This window comes from Nilaparvata lugens, chromosome 1, assembly GCF_014356525.2.
Source record: "Nilaparvata lugens isolate BPH chromosome 1, ASM1435652v1, whole genome shotgun sequence".
Classification (NCBI taxonomy): domain Eukaryota; kingdom Metazoa; phylum Arthropoda; class Insecta; order Hemiptera; family Delphacidae; genus Nilaparvata; species Nilaparvata lugens.
The window spans coordinates 96,772,315-96,795,999 of NC_052504.1; the positions used below are offsets into that span (position 1 = coordinate 96,772,315).

Here is a 23,685-nt window from a genome sequence, read left to right on the forward strand (position 1 = left end):
AGAAGTAGATTTCTATGCCGTATTCACCGGGATAACAAAACAGCTATCTACTAAAGGAGGATGGGGAAACTGAAAAAGTGGCTACATTTCCAATGACTTTATAACGTGTATCTCTCTATAGTTGACTAGCGATAGTCGACTATCGACTATCGACTATAGCTATTTCAGCCGCATTTATCGCTACAATAAATTCATTCCAATGAATCTATCTAGGTTCGGAAGTATTAATCTATTGTAGCAATTACTATTACCGCGATTAGGAACTACCAGGCATGTTCACATAATGGCGTGCCCATCTACCCTTTAACGCTGCCAAGTTATAATGAATTGTACTGTGGTACTTTATATGCAGCTTTGTTCTGATCTACTGACTCGACTTGATAATTTTATAGATTTTCTTGCTATTTAAAAATATTCAAACTTGCAAAAATAAAATAACCATAGATGAATGATAGTTTAACAAAATTTGGATATTGAAACTTTCACTGGTCATAATGTATTCTAATATTCATTAGTTATTTGATCATTTGACAAAGCTGAGCAGTTTTTCTCGATTATTTAAGCTTGTAAGGCATCAATTTTAATAAAATTATTCTCTTATTGATCATTCTTGGGCACTTATAGTTTATCCATGATATTGTATAAATTATAAAATTAATGAACAAATAATTTTAAAATGACACTGTGATGTTGTAAAGCAGCTATATTAAGTAGTATTATAAATCTGAAATCTCTATAGAGGATAGTTTTGGTGTATGAAACTTGGAGCTGTCTCTTTGAAACAAAAATAAGTTACTTTAATTTTAGGCCATTTTTATCATTCTGTGTTATTTTCGAATCTCATTGAGATGAATATTATTTGAGGCTCACTTGACTGTAGTGAGCAACTTTGGGAAATGTGATTTTCAAGCCTTATTTGAGTCAGGTTAGGTTCATAATTAGTTTGCATCCCTCATAATCAGTAGAACCTTTTTCTCCGCATTATATTTTTCTTGAAATATATTTGATATTTCTCTCTAGTCATTGAAATCAATACTGTTTTGATCAAATTTGTAATCTTGAACTGTAATTACAATTTCATAAAATAATTATAAGAATCAAATTAAATTAACAAAATGAAAACGTTACAGAATTGTGATTATATGGCAGCTGCATGTTAGTCCTATTACTAACACTGATAAAACTATGTCTAGACTTTCTAGAAATTTAGAAATAATGAGGATAGTTTTAATCTCCTTCAGACGTGTTTTTCAACTTGAAACTAGTTTTTCAATTTGTAACTAGTTGAATGAAAGTCGTAGATCTTTCGTCGTCTTTCAACTTGAAACTTGTTTTTCAATTTGTAACTAGATGAATGAAAGTCGTAGATCTTTCGTCGTCTTTCAACTTGAAACTTGTTTTTCAATTTGTAACTAGTTGAATGAAAGTCGTAGATTTTTCGTCGTCTTTCAACTTGAAACTTGTTTTTCAATTTGTAACTAGTTGAATGAAAGTCGTAGATCTCTATACAAACTATGACAGTGATCTATTTAAAAAAGTTCTTTATCTACATGACTTCATGCTTTCTCACCAATTCCATTGAACATTTGAATTTAATCGAATACGTTATATTCATATGAAGCTATGCATTTCACATTATTGTTGATGAAAGTTAAGCAATAATAGAATATATATTCTCCAATTACTCATAAAAATAGCCTAGTTACACTTGAAGTATAATAATATATGCTAATCATTAAATGAGAGTCTCATATTTAAATATTAATTTTGGATCTGGTTTTGTAATCTTAGTGCCGGTTACACAACAGCCGGTTAAATTTTAACCGTGATTAATTCTACGAGAACCAATCAGAGAGGCCGTCTTATCGAAAAGGCCTTCTCTGATTGGTTCTCGTGAAATTAATCACGGTTAAAATTTAACCGGCTGTTGTGCAACCGGGACTTAGTGTTTGAAGTGTTATTTTCAAACTAGCCATTAACTCTCTCATCATCATCCCTCTCATTCATTGCCCACACACAAGCCTAAGAGCTTTTGTGGGCATCACACTCAGTTAATTGAAAATCTATGAAGTTAGTAATAAAAAATTGAATACAGGAGATCTAAATAAGCTAAGCTGCATTGGATTTCAATTATCATAGAAACAGCATACACTCCATTCTATGTCAAATTATCTTGTACTGGTAAAAATAAAATAACTACTAAACCTTTCTGTGACTGGAGTTGAAGTCTATGTGATGACTAGTAGCATTGCCACCTCTAATACAAGGCCCCGGCCTACGATATTGCAACGTCGCAGTGTAGGCCTAGAATCTAATACATGATTGGTGAAAAATATTTGAAAAAATACCAGCTGATCTTTTACTCCAATCATGTATTAGATTCTAGGCCTACACTGCGACGTTGCAATATCGTAGGCCGGGGCCTTGTATTAGAGGTGGCTATGCTACTAGTCAAATAGATATAAATGATACTATTTGAAATGATGGCTTGTGAATACTATATCGCAGATAAATACTGGTATCTCCAAGTTTTAAATTATAGTTTAAATTTTGCATCAAAGTGATCGTTACATAATATCATTAATCAATTGAAATCATAAAATACTCATCGGTTAAAAAATTAATAAACATTTTGCCATATAGACTAGATTTTTTTTATTTGGACTCAAATAGTTTTTATCTAAATCTGATTTATTTTTGGCCTCTTTAGAACGTTTGTAGAGGGCTAAAAGATGAAACTGATGACTGGGAAAATTTAATTGATCATGATTGTTTTGAGATTTCTCTGAAAATGTCTATAAACATGTGATAAATTTCTGAAATTGAATAAATTAGTGTGAAAAGAATTAATTGATGTTACGGAACTGTTAATTCATCTCTTAAACAATATTTTTATTCGTTGTTGGTTATCCATCTTCTTTCCACTTTTTCAAAGTTTTATTAAATACGATAGTAATATTTTTATATTTTAAACACCCTACTTAGTATACATTATGTTTTTGGAATGTTATTTATGAATATTTTTTTCATTTTTTTAATTAAAATCATTCAAAGCCAGTTTACTCTATGCCACCTTTCTCATTCCCCCAGACGTTTTGATGAATAGTACATTTTATTTTCACCCAAAAAGTAGAAAACATTGGTTTTCAATAACATAGTTCCAGTATCTCATTTAAAGAATTGTTATTGTTCAAGCCATTTCAGTAACCCAATAATTAAATCCTGAAATAAATCAAATATTTATTAGGCTATCTATGTCATTCATTACGACTCGAGGCTTCCTTTGAAAATAAGGTAGTTGTTAAGAAAACATTTTCGAATATAATGAAAAATTTAAAGAATAAGATATCGGATGATAATGAAATGATTTTGTACGGTACTGATATTAAACTTTAGTGTATGGTATATTACTATACTTTAATGAAGGGCCATAAATTCTGATTTTAGGGAAGGGACTGTTACCAAATTTCGCGACTTTAGCGTTCGAATCATGAAGCAATAAAAACATCAATTTTGAATGAAAATGTAAACACTAAATTATTTTTTATAGTTTATGGAGGCCATAGAATGCTTTCAATCTCAACTAAAGTAAGTAGAAGATAACAAATAGATACGTCCAATTCTTCCTTGATTCCAGTTGAAAGGTTTATTAGAAGATTATCGTTATTCCCTTAGTCTACATCTATCTGATTTTATTCAGTTTTGTACAATCCAATTTTATAAATACTAGTGTAGTACAGTCTATGTTTGAAAATGACCGTGTAGTTTAACAAAACATGAAAACGATCGAGACTAATGCCCTAATCAATTCTCATTTATGATCAATTCTCAAGAACTTTCTTTTCCTAACACACTTTGGTTGCTTAGCAACCCATAACCAATCAGATTCGTTAGACTTTATTCTTTATTCATTTATAAAATAAGTACATTATCAAAATGATAGGGAGAGGAAAAATAAGGTAACCTTGTGCTATTTCTCTCCCAAATTTAGATAACACATAGTCCGAAATAGGTTAAGACTAGTTCTGATTGGTTGGATGTTCTGCTATTAACGTTTTGTGAAATCGTCTATAAACACGCCCTGAGCTCTTGAGTCTCAATGTGAAGAATCAGTGACAAAGAACAATATTATAATTATGTACTTTTTCTTATGTGTGGAAGAACAGAGTCGTTTTGCACTAAAAAACCCCGAATTAGAGTGTTTTACCAAACATATTGGTACTAAATTGAACCGCTCTAGAACGTGCTGTATTCAAACAAGCGCTCAGAACATACTAATTTGTTGAACTGCCTCTCAGAGTTGATTATTTTATTAGTCTCGATCAGGCCACCAATAATATTGAAAAGACAGATCAATATATCGATTACTTTAGTTTATTTTGCATACGATAACGACTATTATTTACATTATATATATTAACTGTTTTATATCATTACAGTTATTATTTTCTAATTTAGAGTACCTAGATCTGCAATAATCTCACACCAACTGTGCACCTATATCAAACTTTTCAGTATTGTATGCATCACTTTTTTTTAATTTAAACATTCTATTGATTGTATATCTATGTGTATCTAATGCACTCGTGATATTAACCGTGCCTATAGACAGTGTATTATTGTGTAAATTCTCGAATGAGTTGAATATTTTTGTAGTCCATAGTTTTAAGTGGTGTCGAACTATTGAATTATGTATTAAACTAGTAGAATTTTCTTTATTAACTTATCCTTTGTATATATACAATTCATTCGCATTTAGTCCTGGTCATTTTTATTGTTAGAATGTTGGTAATTCTTGTTGAAAATTGATTATTCGAATTATAAATGATAATTTATCATTAGTAGAATTGATGGTGATGTTGTGAAATCTCTCCATAATAAGAAAACAAAGATATTGTCCAATTTCACTAAAAATTTATTAAACACTTTAAAACAGAACCATGGTTTCACGTAGTTAACCAACGCATCATCAGCTGTATTGGTTTTGGACAATATCTTTGTTTTCTTATTATAATTTATTATGTTTTAAACATGAGGTCAACCAAATTTTATTTTTTTGGCTTCTGAGATGTGCGAAAATATTGGCAACTATTCTTCATTATTTACATTATTATTGTCCTCATTAATAATGTTGATAAAATATTTTAGCTAAATTTAGTTTACATTCTGCTTAACCAGATTTTAGGGATTGAAAAAGATAGTACAAGTTACCTCGTGTTTAAATTACTGATTTATAATGTAAATTTGCATTTTTTATTTCTGTGTGATCTTTTTATTATTGATAATGTGTTTTATGTACAGTTTCGCTATACATTTGACGTTTGGTCGTGTATTTTAAAGTTTATCTATTTTCTAGAAATACTTCGTAGTTCAAACTAAGTTTTGCACTTTCAATTCTATTTTAAGTATTTAATATTCAAGTTTGGAGTTAACTCATCAATTTTCTTTGTAAAAAACAATTTCTAAACTTTTAAAAAACGTTATTCCCGCCTCTTGGTCAATACTGACTAAACCACTTCAACAGTAGGGATTTCTCAAATAATTATCTAAGTTCTATATTGTGATTAATTTACAATATAGTGCTCAAACTATTTTGCTAATTTTTGATTTTCATTCATTTTCAAGCTTTTTAGAACAAAACTGTATGTTCCAAGATTCCATGACTTCTGATCTATGAACTAAGAACAGTTAAGATATGAATTTCACTTCAACTTAATATATAAACAAAAAATTGTGACCAAAAGTTAATTGTATTGCCTGACAAAATATTTTAATAACACAAAGTGTAATTATTTTGCAAAATCTGAACAATGTTTTATTATTCAATTTGGATCATTTATTTATTATTTAGGTACCGTAATCTCCTTCCTACTGTGTAATCATATAATTTTGAAATCTGTTGTTTATTCTAGTGATGGTATGTACTTAATTAATGAGTTATTAACTGAAAACTTGATTTTTGGTTTTATATTTGAGTAGGGATTTATTGTAATGAATAATCGTTTCTTCACATTGGGATTGAATATGGAATTTCTCTATCAATCTAGAAAATAAGTGTTTGTTTTAGGTCGGATTTTGAGATTATTGATATGGAGTGTGTTTAAGGCCTATACGGTATTATAATTATAAGTGTAGCATTTTGCAATGCTTCTTTGTCAGTGATGAAAAACTTGATTATTAGAAATTAGATTTACAGTAGCTGAGAATATTTTTGTATGGTAGACAATAATGATAGTTCACATAAATTAGTTACCTTTTGAGATTGTAAATTAAATCTACCTAACTCATGTTACATACTTTGATGAAATAATCATAATATTTGAAATCGTTATTTCCTCTCTTAAACTGTATTCAAATACAATGCTCTCATATTGTAAAACATTATAGTTATTATTTTGCATTTTACGGTATTTATCAAGCCGATAGGAATCTGATTTGATTCTGAAAATTAGTTTTCAGATTCGCATACGAATAACAATTATAATAGATTTTCTATAGCAGTTGATTTTTCCATAAAGTCAGACTAAATTGAGTTTAATAATTACCTAATTTTTAAAGGAAAACGATCTCACAGATTGAAACATGATGTATTTTTTAAACAATGTTCTAAACGTTTCAAGAATTATACACTATAGTTATTATTATAGTTCAGTCATAACCATACTAAGTTTTAAAGCCATAAAATTCTATACTTGCATCTTCGTCTTCGATACAAACGCCATATTATTTTTTTTTCAATTTTGTGGAGTAAAATCATGTTATTTGTTCACTATTTTGAGTTTTTATAAGGGACGATTTTATTTATACAAAAAGTTAAGAAATACAACACTATTCTCTATGTTATTGGCAGCTGGTTTATTTTAATCTTATAGCCAAATTACTGTATTTCAATTTTGATTAAGATAAACATTTAGAAAAATATCCTGTTGTAACTTTTAGTTTAGTATATTTTATATCATAACTTCTTGAATCCATGATACAATAAAATTGAATTTTCATGTCATACTAGACCTATTTATATAGTTAATTTTAAAAACTGTAATTCATTATTATCAAACATAGTTACTGTTTTTCGGTCGCAATAAGACTGACCCAACCTGACATTCCTTTATGTTAATTGTTGAAATTATTTTATAATTTTTCTAGTTAATTTGTGTGTTCCTAGATGAAGACAGTAAATTCAGTTTTTTACCATTTTTATTTTTGCGTGTATTTGTAATTGTTGCCAGTCGAATATTTCGATAAATTTGTTTATTTTAGGGTGACTTTCTAGGGAGGTTCTTGTTGAGCATACTGTTGTTCATTTTATATTATATAGCCTAGTCATAGTGTATTGAGAACATTCACATATTTAATATGATGCATGGTAAGCATTCTGTTAGTATATTTAATTGGTATTGGTATCTCATATTTCCTGTACTATCAAAGTACGGTATTCTATGTCATAATTAATTTATATTTAACTCTACAATAACGATTGGCTATTATTATATACGTGTCAGTTTATTACTTGGACCACCTTCATTAATTATGTATTGAAGCTTATATGATTTTATTCCTAAAATTCTATTTGAATTGTTATAATTAGCCAATTTAAAAACTTCAAGGACTTCGAAATGGTGAAATCGTTAAGAAAATCTTTTGTCTTATAGGGTTGCTATAATCTATGCTTTAATATTTCAGTACGGTTCACAATAATTGTCAAAGAAGTAGGCCTATTCACTTTTGAATTCTAAAAATGTCCATTCATATTAATTATCGGAAAACTATTCTTTATTTTGAACAAATTTGGTGTCAGTGTGTTTATATATTTTGTTTATTACTTGCGTATTGGCTATTTGCATAAAAACACCATTTAATTTTACATTTTAAATCATAAAATCTCTGCTTTTTTGTTTCGAATCTAATTCTATAAAATACAACTATTAGATATTATAAATGTCTGTCTAATGATACAGAGATTTTTAATACTTTCTGCTGACAGATAAAATTATCACCCCCATTATAGTTATAATAACTTATTCATATTTTAAAAACTCTGGAATCAGTCATTTAGAATCAGCGTCTAACCTAGTCAAAAATTGTGTTATATTAAATCAAATTGGAGTATTTAATGACGGAATTCTGCCTACAATACAATAGGCTCGCATTTTTTTTATAAATTCTGGTTAGTAGTCTCTCATGAAGAGATTTGGCAATTGTCTTTCAAAAATGAAAATTTTTGTTATTGGAATGTCAATGTTTTTGTGTTATTCCTCTACATTTCATTAACATTTACAGTTTTATTAGTATTAGTTTTTGTTTGTAATGACTGTAGCACCACGTGTTTGTTGAAAACCTCTCTTTTCTCACTTGAATAAATTATATTTATTGCATAAATTGTTATTTATTTCATAGATTTATTGACCATAACTGCACTAATCCCAATATAGTCAAAGGCTCGAGATGATCATTTTCATATTCGAATTACCTAAAATCACTTTGCTTATATGGGCTACTTGATTCAAATAAAGACATTTTAACTTGAAAATGACCTATGGTCGAAACTAGTCGTTGAAATATTTCAAAGTTTTTAATAAAAGGGTACTAGAAGTTGTTATATTGTTTTTATTTGAAGTACCTAGGGTACTATAATACATTATAGTTCTGCTTCTGAGCGTGTAGAGAGGTTATGATAAATATTATGAGCTAGATAAATTTCAAGGTGATAAATTTCAGAACTCAATCTTTTTGGTGTGCCAAATTTGGCCTCGATATTTCTTAGGTCTATCCATTTATCTATGGTGCTAATTTCAACCAGTTCTGAGATTTTTGGGGGTTTGCAAGAAAAATGCATAATAGAAATGTTGCTTTTTTCTGCTGTGCTGTTCTAATTCTCATCCAATACAAATGAGCTTAGTAGTCACAAAAATCCTGAGAAATTTGAATTTCCCGCTCAAATCAGTTAGTAAGTACCTCTTGCATGTTTCTGTTGCCCTGGTAGTATTTTAGTTGGTTTTAATTCTGTACCAGGGATTCAGAACACTTGAAGAGGTAGCAGGGTTTTTTCAACGCCTTCCAATGCAAGCATAGGCAACCCGCAACACTGATCTACTTTGTGTACCTCTTGCTTGTTTCTGATGCCCTGGTAGAAATCTGGTCATTTCTAATATGCAAATGAGCTACTATTTGAGCGGGAAATTCAAATTTCTCATGATTCATACTATTTGAGCGGGAAATTCAAATTTCACATGATTTATACCATTTGAGCGGGAAATTCAAATTTCTCATGATTAGCGGGGAAATTCAAATTTTCTCATGATTTATACTATTTGAGCGGGAGATTCAAATTTCTCATGATTTATACTATTTGAGCAAGAAATTCAAATTTCTCATGATTAGCGGGAAATTCAAATTTCTCATGATTTATACTATTTGAGCGGGAAATTCAAATTTCTCATGATTTATTTGACTACTGAGCTCATTTGTATTTTAGAAATGTAACAGGAAGTTAAAACATAGCAAGTGGTAACTGAGGCATTACCGATTAATGCTTACACACATTAAATAATACTATATGTGTTTAGTTCAGTTGATAATGTATCTTTATTTTCAATTTCATCTAATGTAAGACTTTAATTTGGTACCAAAATCAAACAAATCCGACCATCCTTTCGGAGTTTCCAAGATAATTTACGTCATTTGAATTCTGGAAACAGACGAAAAAAATTACAATTACAATATTGAATATATTTAAAATATAAAATTACAATATTGATTGTAATCATGGTCTAAACCATCGTGAAACACTGAAACAAAAAGTATCTCAGATTTGGCTGAAATTTGGTCATATCTCCTGAACGGTGAGGGATTTCGCAAATATGATTCCAGATTCGTGTTTCTCGCATCAAAGACCATAAGATCACGCAGTTTGAACGATTTTTATTTTCCACAAAAAATTGATGAAAACCATGGACTAACAATCGTAAAACCACCTGAAACAAAAATTAACTCAGATTTTGCTGAAATTTGGTCATATCTCCTGAACGGTAAGAAATTTTTCATATCTGATTCCAGATTCGTGTTTCTCGCTTGAAAGACCATAGTCGATGGTCGTGGAACACACTGAAACAAAAAGTATCCTAGATTTGGCTGAATATTGGTCATATCTCCTGAAAGGTAAGGGAACACACTGAAACAAAAAATATCTTAGATTTGGCTGAATATTGATCATATCTCCTGAACGGTAAGGGATTTCGCAAATATGATTCCAGATTCGTGTTTTTCGCATCAAAGATCATAAGACTACGAAGTTTGAGCGATTTTTATTTTTCACAAAAAATTGATGAAAACCATGAACCATCGTGAAACACACTGAAAAAAAGTATTTCAGATTTGGCTGAATATTGGTCATATCTCCTGAACGGTGAGGAATTTTTCAAATATGATTCCAGATTCTTGTTTCTCGCATCAAAGACCATGAGATCACGAAGATTGAGCGATTTTCATTGTTCACAAAGAAAATTATGAAAATCAGACTTAGCATCGTGAAACACACTCAAACAAAAATCATCTCAGATTTGGCTCAAATTTGGTTAGATCTCCTGAACTGTAAGGAATTTTGCAAATATCATTCCAGATTCGTGTTTCTCGCATCAAAGACCATAAGTTCACAAAGTTTGAGCGATTTTAATTTTTCACAAAAAAATTAATGGAAACCATGGACTATCCCATCGTGAAACACACTGAAACAAAAAGTATCTCAGATCTGGCTGAAATTTGCACCATAGATGAAGCTTGACCTGAGAAATGTCAGAGCCAAATTTGGCACCCCCAGCTACTATACAGGGTTAGTTATGAAGCTGCAAACATAAAATTTCCAAATTTTCAAATGGTCATATCTCCTGAACGTTAAGGAATTTTTCAAATATGATTCCAGATTTGTGTTTCAAATATTTTTTTTAAATGGTCATATCTCCTGAACGTTAAGGTATTTTTCAAATATGATTCCAGATTCGTGTTTCTCGCATCAAAGACCATAAGATCACAAAGTTTCCCTGTAATTGGAGGATTGGAGGGTTTTCCAATTATTATGGTTATCCATGTACTATACTCTGTACAGAATTACTTCTAACTTGGGATGGACATGCGCAGTAGAGAAAGCACACATCGGGAGGGATGCAGAAGTGCGATGTTGCTGTTTTGAAGCAGCCAGCGATCCCCAACTTCTAGTGACTGCTCATGAGCTCATGCTACACATGTGAAGTTTCCTGCCTGAAAGCAGTGAGACGACTGACAGATTGGCAACTGCGTTTCCACCTATTACTCTACTAACCACTGTAATTGGCTGATCTCCCTCCATTTCTCTGCGCTGCATATTCCTCCAAGTCTTAAGTAAATTTGCACGGACTATGGGAAAACCTTCAAACCTTGAGAAGGTGGAAAGGTATCAGGAAAAGTTAATAGATGGTAGATATGAAAGGATAGGATGGGGGAAGAGAAATAAGGAAAAGGCTGGGGAAAACCGATAGGACCATATGGTATTAGTTTATTTCGCACCTAGAGCAGAAAATTAGATTTGTCCGGCTCAAAATCGGTTTTAAAGTCCGAGGCCGTAGGCCGATCTTTTAGAAAAGATTGAGAGCCAGAAAAACATTTTTTCCCGTCGTGCAAACGCTATTTTTTGCCACACACAAAAATAAACAATATATATATATATATATATATATATATATATATATATATATAATATATATATATATGAGAATAGTTGTTTACTAAGCATTTCCGAAAGCAGAAGTGGAAGGTGATAGCTCTAGCAAATCTGAGGTAATCTGAATATCAGGAAATTGTCCAAGTAATTTTATTTTTTATTCTGATTTGTCTAGATAACCTAAAAGATGATAGCCTATTGAATTATGTGGGAGGTTGAGTTTATAATTTTTTATTCTTTCAAATGACGATAAGATGATATTATTATAAATGTTTTAATTATTGAATAATGAAAAGTTTTTTGATCAGCTGTTTTTTGATCACCTTTCTTAGTTCCATGTTAGCGGCTGGAAAGAGCACTCTTTCCGGCCTAGGCTGGAAAGAAACGTGTTCTGACGTCAGATGAGAGTCGTCTGCAAACAATGTCTTTCAGATCTACAAGTAGGGACTGGAAAACAGCTGCTTTCTGTGCAGTGTGGCGAAAAGTTAATAGATGGTTAATATGAAAGGATAGGATGGGGGAAGAGAAATAAGGAAAAGGCTGGGGAGAAACGATAGGACCATGTGGTAAAAAAAAACTGAAGGGCGATATGATTGAAGTAAGAAAGTAGATGAGGAATGCTGATAGTGTTTAGAGTAAATCTCACTATGGTAGGGGCACATTATTTTTGACTTCTTAGTTCAAGTATTTATTAGATTGAAATTTCGGGAGGTTCTCAATTCCTCTCGATTTCAGTTCATTTATACAGTATGTCCTGATAAAAGGTGCCCACAAGTCAGGGCGTGATCCTCACATCAAAATAAGAAACAAGTTCTTATTAAAATAGGTTCAAAAATGCTTGGTTACCAAGTTATACAGAGTGACAGATTTCGTCTGAATTTCAGTTCCCCTGCTGAAACGAAGCCCTACGGGTATTTGTTGGCTGTTAATTAAGATGTACAATTTAGCGTACTTTATGTAAAATGAGCTGAAAAATTGAATAAAACCGTTTACAGACCTGTAGCTACAGTAATTTTTAAGATATGTGACGAAATACGCGAAACTTGGCCCGAAAAACAAGTTCCTGTAAGGTTTGATGCAGATTTACTATGTTAAATGTACAAAAAACACAACATATTTTTCTACTGAACTTGTAGGAAATTCAATTTCGAAGAGAAAGATGTAGAATGAGTCTATAATAGACAAATGCAACCTTTAAAAAAATAATCCATTTGTAAAAATATTACATTTGTAGAGAGCTTAACAGATTTTGTCTTTTTTTCTTGCGTTTTGTATGTAATTAAGGATTGCATTTATCTTTTTAAGGTTGCATTTGTCTATTATAGACTTATTCTACATCTTTCTCTTCAAACTTAAATTTTCTACAAGTTCAGTAAAAAAATACTTTACATAGTAAATCTGCTTCAAACCTTAAAGGAACTTGTTTTTCAGTACCAAGTTTCGCGTATTTCGTCACATATCATAAAAACTACTGTAGCTGCAGGTCTGGAAACGGTTTTATTCAATTTTTCCTCTCATTTTACATAAAGTACGCTAAATTTATTGTACATCTTAATCAACAGCTAACAAATACCCGTAGGGCTTCGTTTCAGCAGGTAAACTGAAATTCAGACGAAATTTTTCATTCTGTATAACTTAGTAACCAAGCATTTTCGGACCCATTTTAATAAGAACTTTTTTTCTTCTTTTGATGTGAGGAATTACGCCCTGATTTATTGGCACCTTTTTTTCAGAACACTCTGTATAATTTGAATGATAACACTTGAATAATAATGTCAATAGTTCCACTTATAATAACATCAACAAACATTTTAAAAATAAGTAGGATAAAATCAGTTTAATACCACACTACATTATATTTTCATCAGACGAATATATTTGAGATTAAGATTATTTAAGTAGCATCAACACCAGTAACAGGATTATTCAGTAGACAGGAGATAGTTGTTGAAGAAACAAACATTTAAAACACCTATCTATTCAGTGAAATTCAAATTACAAAGTGAAAATGGTCACTGGAAATGATACGATTACATGATTGTCAATTTTTGTTTTCCACGGCCTTCTGTAGTAGATAACTGTGATTTTAGTCATCCCGGTAGGTTGGCCTACATCTGGTGAAATATTGATAGTTGAGCCTTGTTAATTATGATTAATCACTTCTTAATAATATTATTGTCACCATACAACTTTTCATGATTTAGGTTAATAATTGATTTACTAAACTGAGATGAAATTTAATATTCTGGGAGTTCACTATATTTCTTCAACGATTTGGCAACTGTTATAAATATATAGTCGAATAGTTCCAGCTTGAATCGTCTTGTCTACTTTTCCAGCAAACACGGCCGTCTGAATTCTTGACCTGCCTCGTGGACCCATTTGGTTGAAACTGGAAAGAAAATGGAACAAAATTAGGATCTAAGTGTGACATTTCAAGAAACCCTATTTTTGCATCTGCTTTTTCATCTTTTTGGCCTTATAACTTTTTTATGATTACCATTAAAAGAAGCTGTGCTCATTAGGAGCTCAAAAAAGCTCATAGAGCATTAAATTATCTTCTATTCTATTTGAAAAGATAAAGTTATTATTTTTGTATAACCAGCTTTGTAATCATTCACATGTTATTTTAACAATTGTTTTGTTCTTGCAATTACTTCAATATATTCAGTAATGCTTGGTTTGTATTTAGTTCACCCTATTTAGAAGGTCCTGGTTCACCTTAGGTTAGGTTAGGTTAAGATGGGTTTAGGTTAGATTAGGTTAGAACCATTTAACCTGTTTTCCTATCCTCAATCGTATTCTTTTTATAACTTCTTATCATCATACTGTGTTTTTACTTGTACTTAGTTTACTTTTATTTAACCTTAGGGCAGTCGCGCTGTTGTAAAAACTACAACAGTGGCAGTTTTTTTTTTGCTGCACAAAACTATTGAATGGGGTGGTGTCAGTGAATGAGTCACCTATGCATTCCAAAACTTTTCCCCATCACTCCACTGAGTTGCAGTATTAACCGAGCAATGGTTCAGTCTTTAGGTGCCATTTAGTCGCGACAGTGCATGAGTAGTTCATATGATAGGGGAATAGATACTGTCAACGAACCACTTACACAGAATTGTTGGCTTTGCTTGGTGTACCTTACTGGGCTACGAAAAGGTAATCATGCAAATGTTCATAGGCGTAAAATAATCCAATGAGATGGAAAAATAAATTATACAATTAATTAATATGTTTTGACAGTAAACAGAGTACATAGCACATAAAAAATAGGATGTTGTAGAAATTACAACAAGCGACTCCTCGTGTGATTGAGTAGGGCGCGACTTCCGGAAGGTTAATTACTTATGGTTTTCTTATACTTATTATTCTCTTATGCATTTTGTAAATTTCATGTACTGTATTTCTTATTATTTCTTAGTAATAACTAGCTTATTCAATACAATTGTAAATTGTAGTGAAGACTGTTTTGGGCTTAATGCCTGTAGTCTTCCATGTTTTGCAATAAATAAATAATTCCATTATTTTACTCATCTCCCTACGATTGTTGTAGCAGTTATAGTGTTGAAGGTAAAATCTTCATCAACAATAGAAGACAATTGCGGTATCTTAGCTCAAAAATAATAAATATCATGCCAAATGCATTGTCAGAATATCTTTCTAATAGGGGTAGACAGAGGATGGAACAGATAGATAAGTGGGTGATACAAAACTTTTTCTTCGACATCAGTCAAATATTATAATTACTAGTAATTTATTGTTAACTTCGATTTTTTGTAGCTTTGATTATTAGTAAATAAATTTTTATATTGTCTAAACAGCTGATACTCTCACTCAGCGGTCAGGGTTTTGCCCTTGCTGGGTGGTGCCATGTAATTTTAATTTATTTGTAAAATAGCATAATATTATAATCTAGAATATTTCTTTTGTAAGTTTTTTATTTTGTATTTGTTTTTATGGGCAATAAAGATGTTAAAAAAATAGACCAGATGACAGAGAAATTTGGTGGGAATGTTTGGAACACAATATTTGACTTTGCAGCTTTGCTTGAACTAGTTAGTTTGCTAGGACTTTCTATCCCTTGAGCTTATTTAAAATTCAAGTTTTGTTCATTTCTGGATCAGGTGCAATTCCTTAGAGGCGTCTCAAGACGCGCGGCTGTAAGCAGGTTTGTGAAAAAGTGTGGTTGGAACCTTCACGGCTAGAGGCATGGCCAATCTATAGTAGTTACACTATAAATTGGCCATGAAACCTATAAATTCATTAGATATGACCCGTAAAAGCAATATAATAGCCAAAACTTCCAATTTATCTGTCACCATAACGTTCATACAACATAAAAATAGAATGAGAATCATCGAGCTAATGAATTTATAGGTTATGTGCTCTAACCATGACAGCTGTAACGACGCGTCTCGAGCTGCCTGCTTAATATAGCTGCGCATCTCGACACGCCTCTAAGGAAATGCACCTTAACACGCAAGTATCTTTTGGAAACCAGATACTTCCACCGACATTACTAACTACACACAAATGGAGCCCAATAGATTCCCTTCAAGTTTTGTTCAGTAGAGTTTTCTGATATTGTCACATGGGGCCTGTTTCATAAAACTTATAAGTCACCTATTACTGGAGAATCATCACTCCTATTAAATACTCAATATAGGCGTTTAAATCAGCTGTTCCTGTATTAAGAGTCTTCTATAGATTTTTATGAAACAGGCCCCTGGCCCCTGCTTCATAAAAAACTTACAAGTCCTGTAATACAGGAACAGCTGATTTTATCGGCTATATTGAGCATGTAATTGGAATGGTGTTTCATTGAATTATGAAACAGGGCCCAGGTCATATGGGACCAGTATTCAATCGTTTTCAAGATATCCACTTTCAAGAAAGTGTAAAATCTTTGTAAAAATAATTTTTCATCCAACTTTTTGCACTTTCAGGGCTTATATTGTGTACTAAGACGCATACAGACACTTTGTAAATGCACAGTGTATTTTTTGTCGTGTCCAGCGTCCAGCCTGGTGTGGCATCAGCCTTATTGCTTACCCCACTTGGATCCAACCAGCACAGGACAGGCGGCATGAAATGTGGCCGTGTCCCTCTCCCCACTGTGAAGCAGGTTGTACCAGAAGACAGCTGATCCCTTCTCAGGCCATATTGTCACATTCAGTAGTGGGAAGACTGTGGCCCCACCCTGTATCACATCACTCAACTGCAACATATAAAAATCTGGTGTGGTACACTCACACAACTTTCCTTGCTCATTGAACTGTAAGCCTCATTCTTAAACAAGAATTTAGGGGAATAACAGTAGAGTAAGAATAACGTTAATGACGATTGGCGGCAACATATTTGAAACTATACGATCAGACTACTGAAAAAATCATAAAATTCATATTTAGATAAAAAACCTATAAATAAAAAAATATATATATAATTATATAAAAATCAATTTAAATCTAATCAGGGTCAAAAAAAAGGTAGAAACAATTAAACTTTATATGTGTATAATTATGGGGTTTCATTAAGGATAAAGTTCATGTCCCGCCTCTACCAGACAATCTTTATGACCTTCGAATCGGATCACATTCGAATCGCTGTGCTTGTACAAGTTACGCCTGATATGCTGGTACAAGTGTGGCAAGAAATCGATTATCGGTGGGATGTATGTCGCATTACCAACGGCTGTAACATCGAACGAAAATAACACCCATACCTTAAACTTGAAGTGTTTTGTAACAAAATGACACCTTTCTCAGTTCTGTAAGTGATTTCAATAAATATTTATGTGCTTTCAAAGTTGTAAAGTTCTTTTATAATCATACTCTGTATATCGTTATGTTTCTGTACGATTATCGGTGACATGTATGTTGCATTGAAATTGAAATTGAAATTGAAATTCTTTATTCTCCAAAAAAGATTAACAATACATTTGTATGTAAAACATAGAAAATAAAAATACATTTGATTGGAGGCTCCTCTTATGGGCACATGCCAAGACCAACGGCTTTAACATTGAACCAAAATAACACACTCACCTTAAGCTTGAAAGTGTTATGTAACAAAATCATACCTTTTTCAATTCTGTGATTTCAATAAACAATAAATACTTACGTGCTTTCAAAGTTGTAAAGTCCTTTTATAATCACTCTATATATATATTATATATATATATATATATATATATATAGCACATGACAGAAGACACTTTAAAGTTTGTAATATAAATTAAAACAGGAGACACGATATAATAGATTGAAAACACTTAAAAACTTACATTAGAAATGGGGAAATTTTCGGAGACTGTTTCTCAACGAAAGGAGACACAGTCTCCGAAAATTTCCTCATTTCTAATGTAAGTTTTTAAGTGTTTTCAATCTATTTATATCGTGTCTCCTGTTTTTCATATTATAATAAGTAGGCTATAGCATCTGCTGATGAAAATTGAAATGTACATTTAAGTCTGTACGCATCTTTAGGTCCACTTCTCTGAGATGGAAACCATTAGCAGAGAAAAACTCATCGTTATTATTATAGAATAACTTATCTCTCGTATTAGCATTATTAGTAAATACAGTCCTGTTGATTTAAAGTTTAATATAACATTAAGATAGCTGCACGATAGTTTAAGGGAATTAATCCAAGTATGTATAGGACTTTTTTTCCATATTGTAAATGTTTTTTCCATGTTTAATAAATTCCTCTGACATGGGTTACATGACAGAGAAAAATAATATATAAAATATAATGCAAGCGGAGAAAGATATTTGCTAGGGAAGTGATTTGGTTTTGTGGTCACGCTGATAAGCTATCGATAAGATGAGTTAAGCTTTATTCGCCTGCTACTGCAGTTGTAAGGGTGACCACTTTAAAAGCCGAACTCCCCTAAATACTATTTATAGATTAAAAATCGCTTACTCATTGTAACATATTAAAATATATGAAAGATTTCTATAAATTGTCCAAGAATAATGAATTGCAGGAGCTCCTGAGCGAGCCTATAAGGATTTTATCGAAAGTGTATTCTAGAAAACCACGACCAGACTTATATAATTTAACTATCATGCTTTATCGATTGCAGCCAAGCCGAGGCAAATCGTTATTCATTAAAAAATAACGTCAGATCATCTATCAGCAACATCCGCCTCATTACCCACGCACAAGTCTTGATCTCATATAGGCATCATCCCCAGCAAAAAAAAAGTAATTACATTTGACTGAGGTTTATTAAATTTATCTCTGCCACCAAAAATAGAAGCGATAGGCGAACATTGATAAATGAATCTTCGTTTTTAAGTGTATTATATGCACGAACATTAAATAGGACGTGATCTTTCACCTATGAAGATGCTTAAGGATTTATATTTCTACTCACATAAAACATTAATGTAGCAATTCGATTTCCCAACTGCTTTCGTCTTCCATAGTTTTTGAAAAGTTCTTCCTAAATGAAAAAAAAAACAGAGAGAAGTAAACTGAAACCAGTTGAAATTTCACTAGACAAATTACAATAATAACCAATTTATATAGGTAAGTTATATGTATATTATTACTTATATAAGATTACCAATACTATTTATTTATTCTGTGAGCTTTTGTATGTAAATAAATAAATAAATACAGGGCTCTGTTTCATGAAACTTATAAGTAGTCACGTAATACAGGAGAATCACCATTCCAATTACATCTTCTATCTATATATATAAAAGCGAAATGGCACTCTCTCACTCACTGACTGACTGACTCACTCACTCACTCACTCGCAGAACTAAAAATCAACCGGACCAAAAACGTTTAAATTTGGTATGTATATTCAGTTGGCCCTTTAGAGGCGCACTAAGAAATCTTTTGGCAATATTTTAACTCTAAGGGTGGTTTTTAAGGGTTTAAAGTTCGTATATTCTTCTTATTCTCTTAATTGAAAAATGTCCATACCATATGTTGATATAGAACTATAATCTAGAGAGAGTACCTCTTCGAAACAGTTGTTAACTGGTAACTAAGTTAATAATTTTGGCATTAAGTTGAGTTGACTTTGTTAGGTTGGCACCAAGTTGAAGATTGAAATGCATTTATCGCGGAAAAATTGATTGGGCACTGCTACTTCAATCAGAGCTATTCCTGGGAGTATTATATTACTAGCCGTCAGGCTCGCTTCGCTCCCCATATCCGTTTAGCCAGACGTTTAGTCTGGACCCTCGACTGGATCGTCCTAACATATCATCGTCCTACACATGAAAAATGCAGGCGAGCGAATCGAGCCTGCTGATCTCATTCTTGGACGATCCAGTGGTGGGTCCAGGGGGCGGAGCCCCCTGGCCAGACCGATATGGCAAACGAAGCGAGCTGACGGCTAGTGCTCAATATAGCCGATGAAATCAGCTGTTCCTGTATTACAGTACTTCTAAGTTTTTAAGAAACAATTTTCTTTTTTAAGATGGCAATTTTTAATTGATTTATCCTCCTCCCCACAGAAACTGTCAGCATTTTATGTTCCTTCCATATATATATAAATTATGTAAACTTAAACAATTGATGTGCTGACTACTATTTTTGTCAGTACCGCTTAGTGTCGCTCTCAGCGCGCTCATTTTAGTTAGTCTACTCCAGCCACTTGATGTGTTAACATGTATTTTTTGCAAATAAAATTTCTTTTTAAAAACTGAGTTTTAATGAACGTGAACGTGTTTGGCGCCCGAACAGGGACCCTGAAGAGTTTTTCGTGAAAATTTCGTGAAAATTGTGCTGTTCATTTAACCGCCAGTTTATTTTGATCAATTATCAATCACAAGTGATCGCGGAAAATTCGAAAGTCGGGGTCGCAACTGATATGAACCATCATCGAGACCGTCAAGTGGAAGAGTGACTCATCAACACCAACAACCAACAACCACCATCCTGGGGAAGAAAGGCAAGAAGGATAGCAGACCAGACCATAAGCTTCTTATCGATTACCGGCCAAGGTTAAGATCGTACCTGGCTCTGGCTGCAGCTGTATCCAACTCCACAGTTCAAGGTAACACGTCTTCTACATCTACAATCAGTGACAGTGAAGATAACAGTGAAAGCACAATGATAACCCCCTTATTTCAAGACCAATTGCGAAACATCACCTACACATAATACCTGAATATACAGGAAACCCATAGAACTACTTAGCTTTCTCGAAGTTGTCGAAAAATTGAAAAATGACTATTGTAATAATCGTATCGCGGAAGCAGCAGACAATCATTGGATTCTCCTTCACTATTGTAAAAACAAATTACATGGACCTGCTAAAGATGTAATCCTCAACAGTACAGTAGATGACCTCTCAAATTTGATTGATGTTTTGAAAAACAACTTTGCTGATAATAGGACAGTAGAACAATTAACTATGGAACTGCTTGCTATGAAATCACACCAAAAAGAACACCCTATTCAATTCATAAATAGACTGCAACAAAAAAGAACCGTGATTATCTCAAGACACAAACTCGATGGACTAACTGGTCCAATTCTTGAAACTATCTCATCTCAGTTGGATAAACAAATTGTAATGATTTTAGTCGAAGGAATCAACCACCAGCTTGGAGCTCACCTACAAACGCTAGGAATCAAAGACCTCAGTGATGCAAGACAGGCTATTATCAATAAGAGTAGTGCTCATTTGAAACATTTAGGATTTACTACTGATGTAACACAAATGAATCAAACTTTCAGTAAGTCTGAAGGAAAACAAAACTCGTCAAATTCCAATCAAAATTCGTATCCGAAAAATTTCCATCAGTTTCAAAACCAAAACAATTCAAATCAAAGAAACTTTTCTCAATCTCAAAATTGTAATTTCAATTTCAATCAGAGAAATTTTTCTCAACCTCAAAATCATTTCAATCAGAGAAATTTCTCTCAGCCTCAAAATAATTTCAACAGAGGACAATCCTTTCAAAGTAGATTTCGTAATGGACAAAGTTTCCAAAATCACAACTTCAATCGTAATCCAAATGCAAACTTCAATAATAACAACCAAATTTGAATCAAAAATCAAACGATGTGAGCATGAGAACAGTTTCCAACTTTCAAAAGTTTCCAGTTCACAATATTGAATCTTCTGAAAATGAGTTTTCCGAATTTGAAAGCATGAATGCTAGAATGAGTTCTATGGAAAATGCTGTAAGTGACCTTTGCGAGAAAATGAATCATTTTTTAGAAGTAGGCTCGAACAACAATCCAAAAACGTAGTATTAGATTGAATACGATCTCTCTTGATTTGCCTCATATTCATTACAATGATTCACGAATTTTGATCGATACAGGTAGTAAATATAATTTCATTAAACCTCAAATGGTTTCTCCTCAGACAAAAATAATTGATTGTGATTATAAAATTCGTACACCCGCTGGTGAATCTAATGGAAAAGGTTGTGTAAATATTAATGTTAAGAATATGCTTGGTGTTGATAAAGATGAAAAATTTTATGTGTATGATTTTAGCGATAATTATGATGTTCTTATTGGAAAACAAACATTGCAAGGGTTGAAAGCAAAAATTGATTTGGAGACCAATTGTCTCATAACGAAAGATTGCACGATACCACTGTTAGGAATGAATCATATTGAAATCAATAAAGGTTGGAATGAATTGAAAATTAAAACTAATGTTTGCACTCCATCAGATAAGCTATGTGTTGTTAGTATTAAGGAATTGCAGTTGTATAATATTGTAACTGATATTGATAGGAATGGTTTTATTGAGATTGAATATTTTTCTGATTGTGACAAAACGTTGAGTATCGAAACAGTTTCTGTAGAAGAATGTGAATTGTACATGGGTGAGATGATCGATAATCCCCTCTCCATTGACGAAATCACTTCTTTATTGAGAACTGAGCATATGAACTCAGAAGAGAAAGAATGCATTATTAGTACTCTTATGAAATATCCCGAAATAATAAAATTCGAAGGTGATATATTAACTGCTACTAACTTGCTCAAGCATAAAATAGTGACTACAGACGAAGAACCAGTTTATTCAAAAAACTACCGCTATCCTATCTCATTTAGACAGGATATTAGTAATGAAATAAACAAGTTACTCGAACAAAAGATAATAAGACCGTCTAATTCTCCGTACAACTCTCCCTTATGGGTTGTGCCGAAGAAACCTGATGCTTCAGGAAAACGCAAAGTTCGTCTTGTAGTAGATTATCGGAAATTGAACAACAAAACTAAAGATGATAGATTTCCTCTTCCGAATATTGAAGACTTGTTCTCAAAAATCGGTCGAGCAACGTACTTTTCGGCTATTGACCTTGTTTCAGGATTCCATCAAATTGAAATGGAACCCGAATCAATACCAAAAACAGCTTTTAGTACTGAAAATGGTCATTATGAGTTTCTCAGAATGCCATTTGGGTTGAAAAATGGTCCACCTCAATTTCAAAGGACAATGAACTTGATATTTTGTGATTTACCAAATGTTCTTGTATATCTTGATGATATTATTATTTTTAGTGATAGCTTACAAGAGCACATGAAACACCTGAACGTTGTATTCAAACGATTGAAAACTCATCAACTAAAAATACAATTAGACAAGACCGAATTCTTTAAGAAAGAACTTCTATTTCTAGGTCACATAGTTTCGGAAAAAGGCATTCAGCCTAATCCTGAAAAAGTAAAAGCAATAAAAGATTTTCCCGTTCCACAAACTACTAAACAAATAAAACAATTTTTAGGTTTGGCAGGATACTACAGAAAAATGATAAAGGATTCGCTAAAATAGCTCAACCTTTAACTAACGCATTGAGAAAAACATCCACTATAAACCCAAAAGATCCTAAATTCATTGAAGCTGTCAATTTTCTGAAAGAAGCAATTACTAACGCACCAATATTGCAGTTACCTAAATTGAATGATCCATATATTTTGACAACAGACGCATCCAATGTAAGCTTAGGGGCGGTCCTTAGTCAAATGACTGACAATAAAGATCTCCCAATTTCATTCGC

The 23,685-nt window shown here is 32.2% G+C and overlaps 2 protein-coding genes across 2 annotated transcripts in view; both read right to left on the bottom strand.

Annotated features, from left to right (window-relative positions):
• Positions 1 to 23,685, bottom strand: part of LOC111059864 (protein pinocchio) — a 384,086-nt gene that overhangs the window by 295,233 nt on the left and 65,168 nt on the right. The window lies entirely within an intron of this gene.
• The window catches only part of LOC111057881 (prolyl 4-hydroxylase subunit alpha-2), a 141,195-nt gene continuing 130,834 nt past the window's right edge, over positions 13,325 to 23,685 (bottom strand). Inside the window, exons 12-14 of the mRNA XM_039419553.1 lie at positions 19,071 to 19,139; positions 16,742 to 16,907; positions 13,325 to 14,084 (exon numbers count right to left, since the gene is read on the bottom strand). Coding sequence (XP_039275487.1) covers positions 14,020 to 14,084; positions 16,742 to 16,907; positions 19,071 to 19,139 — 300 coding nt within the window. The 3' untranslated portion in view covers positions 13,325 to 14,019. The remainder of the gene's footprint in view (positions 14,085 to 16,741; positions 16,908 to 19,070; positions 19,140 to 23,685) is intronic.